The sequence below is a fragment of the Populus trichocarpa genome, chromosome 11 (genome assembly GCF_000002775.5).
Source record: "Populus trichocarpa isolate Nisqually-1 chromosome 11, P.trichocarpa_v4.1, whole genome shotgun sequence".
NCBI classification, from domain to species: Eukaryota; Viridiplantae; Streptophyta; class Magnoliopsida; order Malpighiales; family Salicaceae; genus Populus; species Populus trichocarpa.
This window is the reverse complement of record NC_037295.2, coordinates 9,266,789-9,278,442: the sequence shown is the minus strand read 5'-3', so window position 1 is coordinate 9,278,442 and position 11,654 is coordinate 9,266,789. Positions and strand designations below refer to the sequence as shown.

Genomic DNA, 11,654 nt, shown 5'->3' with positions numbered 1-11,654 from the left:
CTTTTTCACATTCAGTTTTCTCTTCACAGTGCATAAATCTTTCAAAAATTTAGCATAAGAAGGAACCTATTTAATAGCATCCAACAAAGGTATATTGATCCTTACCTGCTTGAAAGTTTCAAAGATTTTAGAATTGTGATTGGCTTTCCTTTGTTTGGTCATGGCATGAGGAAATGGAAGTGCTAGCAGGAAATCAGTCTTTTCTTTGCAATGTTCAGATTCAACCCCTTCCTTACCCTCAGAGATTAACTCATTATCTTTCTTACAAGGTTCAAGAATGAGTTTTTCAATAACCTTACCACTGCGAAGAGTGATGACTGATTTGACTTGATCCATGTCTTGGCTTCCAGAACTACTTGCATTTGCATTGTATTGCCCCTTTGGATTTTGCTCTGGTTGAGATGGAAACTTACCTTTCTCTTGAAAACTGAGAGCAGATGTGAACTTTGCAAGAGTATCTTTAAAATCTGTCATGCTTTGAGCAAGTTGAGTGTTGATTGTCTCTTGCTTTTCAATGAATGCATGCAATGTTTCCTCAAGATTTCTTCTAGGAGGTGGAGCATAAGGAGGTGCAAATCCATTAAAATTTTGAAAATTATAGTGTGCTTGAAATGGTGGCTGTGAAGTTTGTGCATCACTCTTCCAACTGAAATTTGGATGATTTCTCTAACTAGGGTTGTATGTTTGCGAGTATGGGTTATGATTGGGCCTTTGGAAACTGTTTAAAGCATAGGCTTGTTCATGGAGGCATTCCTTGAAATAAGGCAAAGTTGGACAGTTATTGGTTGAGTGTTCATTGGTTTGACAGATTTGACACATAATGTATTGAACAGATTTTAATTGACCACTCTTTTTCAATTCTAGTGCCTCGACTTTTCTAGCTAAAGATGCAAACTTGGCTTGGAGGTCATGATCTTTCCTAAGGTTGTACATTCCTCCACTAGATGTATGAGGTTGAGTTTTACTTGGTGCCTCATAAGTGCCTGTAGTGTCCCAATTTTGAGCATTTTCAGCTAGCAAGTCTAGGTACTCTATTGCTTCATTAGGGTCTTTATCTTCAAAAGCTCTATTGCACATCAATTCCACCATTTGTCTATCTTTAGGTGTTAACCCTTCATAAAAATGTGAAACCAATCCCCATTTTTCAAAACCATGATGAGGGCAAGTATCAAGCAAGTCTCGATACCTATCCCAACATTGGTAAAATGTTTCTCCTGGTTTTTGAGTGAAAGTCGTGATTTGTCTTTTGAAAGAATTTGTTCTATGAGACGGGAAAAACTTCTTTAAAAATTATTGTTGCATTTCATCCAAAGCACGAATGGATCCTGACCTAAGATTTTGTAGCCATGTTTTAGCTTTATCTTTTAATGAAAAAGGAAAAAGCTTTAATCTGATGGTGTTCATGCTACAATTTAAGTTATTATAGGTGTTATAGACCTCCTCAAATTCTCTCAAATACAAGTACGAATTTTCTAGATCTAAGCCATGAAAAGAAGGTAAAAGTTGAATAATGTTTGGCTTAAAATTAAAATGAGATGCATCAGGGGGGGAAATTATGCATGAGGGTGCACTTGTTCTTGTTGGATTCATGTGGTCTCTAAGTGTTCTAACACGATTATTCTCATTATGAAGCTGCTGGTTATCTTCTTCGGCCTTATTTTCTAAAAATGATGAGGATACCCTACAAAGTCTACCATTTAATATACGTAACCAAACTCTCATGCACGTGTAAGAAGAGAATAAAATGAAGAAAAGAAAAAGGAAAGAAAAAGAAACAAAAGAAAAAAAATCAAAAGAAACAAAAGTTAGATAAAGTGAAAAGTGAAAAGTGAAAATAAAATAAATATTATAATTTATACAAGAATTTACCTCCCCGGCAACGGCGCCAAAAACTTGACATGACCAAAGAGTTCATGTCTTCTCCCAAGTGCAGGAGTGTCGAAGTAATAAATAACCCGACAAGACCAGGGTCGAACCACGGGGAGGTTAACTGTATAAACTACAAATAAAGAAATAGATAATAACAGAAAAGGAGTTGAAGAGAGCTTTGAGATGTGATATTGATATAAGGATTAAATAAGGATAAAATAATTGTCAAGGTTAGAGGATCCACTAATGGTATTTCAAACAAGTATAGTATAAACTCTTTTTATTACTCAACTGGAAACCACATGCAAAGGAGGTTCCAATCGGATTATAAATTGTTAACATGATTACATTAGTTATCTTATTCGAATAATGCTAATACTTGTAAATGTTGTCAGGTATTCATGATTATAACTTATGTTAACAACAAATCAAGTTCCTTTCATAGCACAGGTGTCGGTTATACCATACGGTTGGGCTACGAAAGTGCCAAGTATTTGTTGTACCAAGGGTTATACAACATAAATCTAAATTAACCATTTAACAAGCAAAGTATTAAATGTGAATAAGATAACAAATACAAAACATGTTAGTATCAAACATTAAAATCCATGTTGAGTGTATACTATACTTATTCTTACACCATTAGTGTAACCTTTTCACCTTGACATAATAAACTTAGCTAAACATAATGAAAGAGAGAAACATAACTAAACAAGATAAGAACATAAATAAGATGTAAGTTAACTAAGTAAAGAAAAGGAAATGAAAAACATAAACAAGAGATTAATATAAACAAAACTTAAGCATTACAAAAATATAAAGAGAGAAAAAGAACATGATCTTGATGTGAAAACCAAGATGCCTAAGTGCATGGCAAATGCCTCCTTTTATAGGCAAAAATTTGGAACTATTGATTTGATGACTAATTGTTGAGTGGGTGGCCACATCTTGACTTGGTGACAATCCTTATCTTCTTGTCTGAACAAAACATCATTGCTAACGTCAGAATTTAAATAGATTGTCATCATGAAAGTTCTAGGAAATTGTCTTAGCTTTCCAAAAAAAAGAATCGGTGCATTTGGACTTCTAGAACTCGAGATATGGGCTGAACACTGAACAGTGTCTGTGTTGTAGGACAGATTATGACTTCTCTGTTGTTGCTAAGATTTGGACTTCCAAACAACAGAATTGAGTCTTGGACTCCCATGAATGTTTTAGGCCTATGTCTTAGATTTTTAGCCATATAAACCAAATTGAAATCCAAGATCTACAGCTCCAGATATGACCTAATGACTGAACAGTGTTCCAGTTTGGACTGAACCAACATATCTTTTCTAAGCTTAACCCTCTCTTTGTCTTCTCAATTTCAGTAGTTGAACTCATCAATCAATCCTTTGATTTATATGATAGGCCTGCATTTAAGATGAACATTTACCATAAATTAAAGATATCTTATATTATTAGACATGTTATTATAAAACATGCTCTAGTTAAGGAGTTATTGATACTTTAAGTGCAAAATAATGATATAAAACCTTGATAAAAATGCACTTTTAAGTACTAATTAGAGACCCTATATTTCTACGCAAATTCTGGAAAGACTTGTTCACTTATTAAGGAGTTCAACTATTATATTCTACAGCCTACCATCCCCAAACCGACAGATAGACAAAAGTGGTAAACCGGTGCTTGGAACAATACTTGAAGTTCTATATGGCCTTTGAAATCTACACCCTTTGAAGTTCTATATGGCTAGGTACCTCCAATCCACATATCTTACTTGTCTAAGGACTCTAATATAGAAGTTGTTGATAAACAATTAACAAAAAGGGAAGACATGATCAAGATCATCAAGGACAATCTTAAGCTAGCTTAACACTATGATTCAACTTGCAAACAAGAAATGCAGTGAACTAATCTTTAAGGTGAGGGATTGGATTTACTTAGAATTACAACCCTACAGGTAGCAAACAGTAAGTAAGAGAACTTCACACAAACTGGCATCAAAGTACTATGATCTTTATCAAGTAATTGAATGCGTAGAGGCAGTAGCATACAAACTATGTCTTCCCAGTTCAAGCATTATACACCCAGTATTTCATGTATCTCAATTAAAGCAAGATGCAAGAAATAAGGTAGTGTATGACAACTTACCTGCCCAAAACTCAGAACCGGAGTTGTAACCCCAAGTAATTATAGATAAAAGAATGGTTAAGCACCATAATCAAGTAGCTACACAAGTCTTAGTCCACTAGAAGAACTTATCATTGTCTAAGGCCACCTAAGAATTTACCGATGATCTTCTCATAAGGTACCCATAGTTGTTCCTTGAGGACAATAAAATCTTTCAAGGGGGGAGTATTGTTGCTAACCAAGAAGAACAGAAGCGGCAAAGAGGATTTTAAATCAAAAGACCATTATTGAAATGATGGTGTTTTTCAGTAATGCTCTATCTAGCCTTCAACCAACATGCACCGTTTAAATAAAACCACTTACTATCATACAACACCAGTGTTGTTTCTTATTTATGTTATTTGTTACTATTACGAGAGACACGTGTAACTAAGCTTAACAATATTCTAAAATCTATCCCCTGCTATATTTGTAACAACTTATGGAACAGAAAGGACAGAATAATGCAATACAATTCTCATGTATTCCCCTCTATTCCCTTTTCTTTTTCTCTCATCTTCTTCCCACCCCCTTTCTGTTATTCTACTTACACTTTATGTTAGCTAGGAAGGCCACCGCCAACCTAGCTCATCAATTGGATTCCCTTCTAGTTGGTTCTCTCAAGATCCAACTTGCAACAATAGTAGTTTGTTTTGTGCATATGCATATTTTTTGAAAAGTGTTATGTTTTTTTGTTCTTGAAGGTTTTTCTTATCTGTATTGTTCAGATTTTATCTTCCTTATAATTTGATTAGCTTTTGAGAGATATGATCGGAAAAAAATTAGTTTTTTTATTGATTTGTGTGATTTGAAGTCTGAAATTGAAATTGATTTTCAAAATTGTGATTGCAATATTAAAGATGTCCACCAAAGTTTTGAATGTGAAGTTCGTTTTTATCTATTACTTACCCTTATGATGGAAAATTATTGATTTGTTGAAATATTCATAATTTAAAGAATTACATCCAGGTGAGATGATTAAAAGGCAAACAAAACATTCAACTATAAATAAGATTATAAGAATTCTAAATCTTTTTAGGCTATGAAGTGAAGAGGCCTTGAAAGACTTTGGATACTTATTGATGATAGAATATTTCTATATAGAATTATATTTCTTTTCTTGGTTTTTTTTCTTCTGTTGATTGGATCTTTTTATTCATGTTTTCAATAATTTTGCCTTCTACCAGATCAAATATACACCATCAGGTGCACCACAATTGGAAACGAGGGTGAAGGAAAAATAATATCAAAGCCAAATTTATGGCATGAAAGCATGATGATTCTGACTTTAATGCTTTTCTTATTCTTATGTTGTATGGCTGATACGCAGCGGAGCACCAGTGGAAGAAGATTGTTAATACTTCCAAACATTCATTGGATCAGACGATGATAAAAAATTTACAAGGGTGCCATTCAAATGTTGTCAAGATTTGTGTAAATTTTATATTTATTAGAATCTGTAAAATCTAACGATTCTAGTTGAAATTTCACTCTTAAATTGCTAAATTGGAGGCCAATTTGGGTTAGTTTATTAAGAAATTGTGAGATTAGAAAGAAGGAGCCAAAGTGTAAATCACAGAGGGAATATGTGGCTTTAACAAAGTTTATGTAAAATATGCATTTTAATCCCCAAACTTTTCCAATTATAAATATGTGGTCCTTTCAATTTTTAAAAATTAAAAACAAAGTCAATTTTGATCTCATGCTTCAATTTTTTTTGTCTTTTGTTTGAGAGAAGAGAGTGAAAGTGGTCAGATTCCAAAAATAGAGAGAAAGTTATTATTTACATCTATTAAGGCCACAAAAAAGTTATTTTGGTGTTAATGAGTTCCATTCAATAGGAAGAGTTTATCCTAGGTGTTTTTTTTCCTTGAACTTGCCTGTAGATTTGAACTAACAAATAATTTTGGTTTTGGGTTGATTATGAGTTTTCGAGTATTTTTTTGGGTTCTTTGAGGTTATGAATATATTTTACAAGATGTTAAGGGTGTTTTTTTAATCGAAATATGGTTGAAAATGAATTTTTAATCATAGTCCGATTTCCTAGCAACAAAATGTCACTATAATCTGGACAAGGCAGGTGATGCATTGCCTGCTATTTGTTTTTTTTTAAAAAGAGGTTGATACCCTTTAAAAAAAAAATTAAAGCCCGAGCGCTTTGGATCTACCAGGCTCGAGCACCTGATCCTTTTCCTTCTTTTTTATTTCCTTTTTTTTTTCCAAAATGTACCTAATCACAATTTGATGTTTTTTTCTTGCTTATATTTTTTTCAATTTCTTCATTTAATATTTTATTGATTATTAATTAAGTAATGTAATTTGTTTCGGTTTGGTATTTTTATCCAATTGCCTCAGTATTTGAATAATTTTAAATTTTATAGGTGTCTATTTTAGATAAAAAAATATTTATCCCAATTAAGTCCATAATTTAGATTATAAATTTGACTATTTAATTTTGATTTATTAAAATTTAGATTTTATATTTTTTTAATTCATAAATAATTTTCTCAATTTATTTAATTAAATACCTGTGTAAATTTTATTTTATTTGTTATTAAGATTTTTTTATATTAAAAAGCACATAGTATACTGTAATATTGAGAGAGGGAAAAAAAAGAAGTAAATAACTAGTTATTATTATAGATAGGAAATCCTAGACCACACAAGTCAAGACTACCCAACTCAAGCATGTGAGATTCCGATGTGTGTACGGAACCGATTTCCCTACCGTAAAATACCGATGCCCCGACTGCTCAGCTTTCACCAATAACTAACTAACAAACCCAAAAAGGCGTCTAAAAGTACACAACCATTCCATTCACAAACAAGAAATCTATACTGTAAATAAATAAATAAAAAATGGAAGCCCTCGATCTTCTCTTCTCCATCACTTCCACTTTCTTCACTTCTCTCGCCCTCTCTCTCCTCCTCGTCTTCCGCACTCTCTTCACGCGCCGCCCCTCCTCCACCATTCACTCTAATGCCGTCTCCCTTTACCAAGGCACTGTCTGGCACGAACGTCGCCGCCCTGTCCACCACTCTTTCCTCTACTCGGTGCGCTACGCTTTGTTTGACCTCGACCACGCACACGCACCTCCCGACCACCTTTCCGCCGATGAAGCTCGCCAAGTCGCTCAGACCACCGGACCAGTGTAATCCTTCTTCTTTTTTATGTCTTTTAATTGGGCTTTTGAAACAATATATATCAATTAGAATATTGTGGTCCTGATGCAGTTTTCTGCTGACAATACCTCCAAGTGTGGGATATGAACAAAATCCACTGAGTTTGTATTATTGCTACGACATGGATGGGTCTGCTCGACTTCTCAAGAAATGCATTGCGGAGGTTTGTGCTTTGATAAAATTAAAAGTTGTGAAATTGGAAACAGTGAAAGTTGAATCTAATTAGGTTGGAAGGAAGAATGGTGTGTGCATCTCCTTGAAGAACTGAGTAGTAATAATTCCAAAAACTATCCTTCTTTTGAATATAAAGTTTAATCTATTTAAGTTATGCAATGAACTCTTTTCTTTTTCTTTTTTCTTTTTTATCACAAAGAATGGGAAACATTAAATTATCTACCAGAGATGATAATAAGTTATGCAATACAAAATCCATGCTCCCAATTGTCACTCTTTCTCACCCTTCGTGGGGCCATCTTTTATATTGCTTCAATTTAGTGCATGGAGCTTTCAAGAAATATTTTTCACCCATAAATGGTACATTGCTTTTACCCTTTTACACACACATAAACCCACTAAGAAATAACAAAGGAGAGGATGCATATTTCATCTCCATGCTTGTGCAAACGTTTCTCATGTATTTGTCTTCTGGAACATGTAAATTTACAAACAGGAAGCGCATAATGTTTGCTGTATAATTATTTTCTTGATTGTGTGCTAAGATGCTTGGATGGACCATGTTCTCTCTCCTGACCTTACTGGTGTTTCTGGCTTAGGTAACAAATACTCCATGGGGTGAAAGAGTTGTTTTCATTTTTGATCCAAACTCAGATGTAGTGGCAAAACCATTACATGTCAGCCCTTTTATGGTATGTTTCAATATTTGCTTTTCTCTTTAATGTTGTGGTTGATTACAATTATTTATTTGTTTCTTAATGGTAAATTCATTTTCTTGAATTTACTCTATTTATTTTGTTCACATTTTTAAGTCCAATCGATCTATGGTTCTCTTGTATTCTTTTGATTTCTAGAACACTTTAATAGGATTTGATTCTTGTTTTTTTTTGGGATGCTTATTGCAGCATTGTGGACCTTGAATTGTAATTTTCATTCACTTCAATGGTTTCTATGATAACAAGCAACATCTGCTATGTTGTTGTTTTTTTATTTATTTATTTTTCCTCTCTCATGCCTTGACAAATGATGCAACTTAGGAACCTCTTCTGCATCTTTTCTATTACATAAAACTATGACTCATTTGACTTGGATGTGCAATATCAAAGTTCAAATAAATATTTGTTTGTTGTAAGTCTCTTGCAGCAGCAACAATGAATGGAAGAAAAACAATTGGCAGCTGAAGCCTAAGGTGCTTCTACGAGCTGAAATTGTTGGGATTAGGTTGGAGAGTCTTGGATTTAATTTTCCTAGATATAGTTGGCTCTTGTTGGTTTCAGATACTGGAAGATACTTCGTTATTGTTCTCATTTATATTTGCACTTGTAGATTTTTAGCAGGATATATTGACCACTTTTGTATTGGTAGGTTCGATTGATTTAGGACCATCTTAGTTAAGATATAGAATTCACATTTAAAATTTCTTCACACGTTAAGAAGTCAAGGTTAGGAAACTTGAAGTGATATGAGAATCACAACCTGCAACCACTTATGTCAAAAATTATGCTTTGTTTTTCTTATTATTATTTTTTGTATTAGTTTTTCAATCATGCACAACCTAACATATTTGATGGTTCTCATTTTTTATGATGAAAAGTTCTTCACTCTTCAAATTATATGCATTTTATGGAAAATTACAGGATATGCTGGGGAATTGGAATATCAAAGCAAATGATCCCACGGACAGTTTATCTGTGTTTATTTCAGTTCAGCACCCTGAGCTTGGTGACTATTTTGTGGCCTCATTGAAAGCTAAAAGACTCTCCTCGGTGTCTGATCATGCTATGTTCTTCTGGCTGATGCCACATAAAGTTGCTTTATGGATATATTGGCATGTAAGTGCAGTTGAATAGCTACTTAATTCTCTCTTTGGCTGGTGATCTTAGATCTCAGCATCAACTGAACTTAAGTCATCAACTTGTTTATTATGTTCCCAACAGATATATCAGTCTCAATTGGAATTAACACTAGTGTTCATCAACTCATGAATCTTTAGAACAAAAATAGAGCTTGCTGAAACAGCAAAGTGGTTCTCATATTAGAATATCGAATGGGTTGACTCATTACTTTTAGAACACTTGTACCCTCCTGTCTACTCGTAAAATATCTAGCTATAATGCACATTGCTTTAAATTAACTGTTCAGTCCCGTTCACCATGTTTTGTGCAGGCCTTAAAACTGTGGTGGAAAAATGTTCATTTCATCCAACATCCAAGATATACTAACCCTACATATAGGGAGGAAGCTATGATCCGTGATAAAAAACTTCAATGTAATCAGGCACTTGCATGGGACAGAGGCAACTGTTTGCAAGCTGATGGACATCATCCAGGAAATTTGGCTGATAGAAAACGTTGGTTCAAGTGGAGAGATGCCAAAAGGCCATGGTGTTGAATTCTAGGGGTAAGGTTTTTACTGTGATATATTTTTCTTTTATTTCCCATACCTACATACATGCAAGGCTGGCTTTAGGCATGCAGATTAAGAGAAAAAATATACCTATTATGGTCCCATTTGTTGTTGGGGTGACTGCAGAGCCACCGTAGAGAACTGAAAATGTGCTGACTGGTTTTGTGGACATTCTGCTATTCCTTTAGTTTCCCTTCTCATTTGTAAAGCAAGAATCATGCTTGAAGTTGTTTTAGAATTTGCGTTGCCGGAACTCTATTGTATTGGAAATCAAGTGATCAAATTGCTTTTGCTTGATGATTTTTGTTTAATTGCTCAATTTCTTATCTTGAACTTCACTTATAAATTCTTCTATCACTCGTCAATACATATGTGTCGTCGTGTTATTATGAAGTCTCTGCATCCTGAACAAATATGTGTTCTTAATTTCAAAAATTAATCATCGTTTCCTCTCTTTTATATTGTTGTAATTTTTTCTGGGTTTCCACACTATATGTAAACCTCTTCCAGATATCTCAGTGCTGTTAATGACTTTCCGCCTTGTCTTGGCATTTAGTGGAGATTTATTTTCACTTCTTTTTTCCATCTTTTGAGGCAGAAACTCGTAGTAATACAACATCAATTGAGGGTTCATCTGAACTATAATATCATGTTATTGTTAGGGTCTCATGTAGGCCTTTATGGCCTTGACTTGTAGATGAACCTTGATGAGCCTCTGAATATCTTTTATTAGAAACCAAAATCTTGCAACTTTCTTTAGCAGTAATAAAATTCCTTGCCAATAGTATTGATCATCTTTTCTTTTCTTTACTTTTTTTCATAATTTTCATAATGTGTTAGAAGCAGTTATTTGAGGTGGTGTTTAGCTCATGGATTGTAACCAAATGAACGTTTCATGCATCTTTGATATAACTAATCAAGAAGTAAAGAGAAGCTATATAAGCGAAGGAGAGGAGAGGAGAGGAGAGGAGAGGACAGCTGATGAACAATAGCTAGGTGCTTACGTGCATGCTATTGTACAAGTCACAAGGGACACTAACAAGCACTACATCTACATGACCAAATGCTAAATAAATACGATACACACTGAGAGATGAAACACAGAGATTACAGTGCCCAATGAGACACAACTCTCCATCCATAGACAATAAAAAAGTAATAATCCCGATGTTGCTGTAGGTAGTAAGCTCCCGATCAGGTTTTCTTGTGATGGGAGTCGGTGCTAAAATCACACTCTTTTTGAGCCCCAAATGTCATCAAGCCATGTACGTTACCAATATAATGGAATGCGGGCTGGTGAAGTAGATATCTTGGCTCTTCCATTTTCACAAACCTGATTGAATCTTCTCACTAGCAAAGTCTACAATCACTTCTTCCTTCAAATGCCACTCCTGTTCGAAATGTGATACATGGCATTGCACGTTTATGTGCATGCGACACAAAAGATGAAGTCTTCTTTTCTAATAATATCTTTATAGGATTAAAATTACATATTTAAATAATATTCAAACTTTATATCAATATATAAAAGGCTATGTAGTCATTGTAAACAATGACCGGTCTTATTTATAAAATTTTATTTATTCAATTTATATTTCTTTCTAGTTTTTATTGTTATTTTAATAGCTTTATTTATTGTTTTCTTTAAATTTCAGCATTTGATTTTACTTCTTCTTTAAACACTCGTCATGTTTTAACTTTTATAAGGTTTCAGGTCTGATAATCTCACACTTCATTTAATTGCAAGGTTGTTATTTGCCTCGGCTAAAGATTAAGTTTTTAGTTGTAGTTTCTTTTCGTTAAAAGGAATAAATGAAAAACATGTATAATAATTGACTCAAAATTATCTG

General features: G+C 33.8%; 1 protein-coding gene across 1 annotated transcript; it reads left to right on the top strand.

The window, feature by feature from the left end:
• Nucleotides 1-6,715: 6,715 nt before the first annotated feature.
• LOC7497046 (uncharacterized) lies at nt 6,716-10,115 on the top strand. The gene is made up of 5 exons (XM_002316675.4): nt 6,716-7,193; nt 7,276-7,387; nt 7,998-8,090; nt 9,036-9,230; nt 9,565-10,115. Exons 1-5 carry the CDS (start codon nt 6,901-6,903, stop codon nt 9,787-9,789), a joined length of 918 nt encoding a protein of 305 aa, XP_002316711.4. The 5' UTR covers nt 6,716-6,900; the 3' UTR covers nt 9,790-10,115.
• Nucleotides 10,116-11,654: the final 1,539 nt, after the last annotated feature.

Bases quoted from the DNA above. Each gene is read 5' to 3' on its own strand.
- LOC7497046 (XM_002316675.4), top strand. From the start codon at position 6,901: ATGGAAGCCCTCGATCTTCTCTTCTCCATCACTTCCACTTTCTTCACT. The intron at 7,194-7,275 runs GTAATCCTTCTT...GTCCTGATGCAG, and splicing joins GCTCAGACCACCGGACCAGT to TTTTCTGCTGACAATACCTC. The intron at 7,388-7,997 runs GTTTGTGCTTTG...TTTCTGGCTTAG, and splicing joins TCAAGAAATGCATTGCGGAG to GTAACAAATACTCCATGGGG.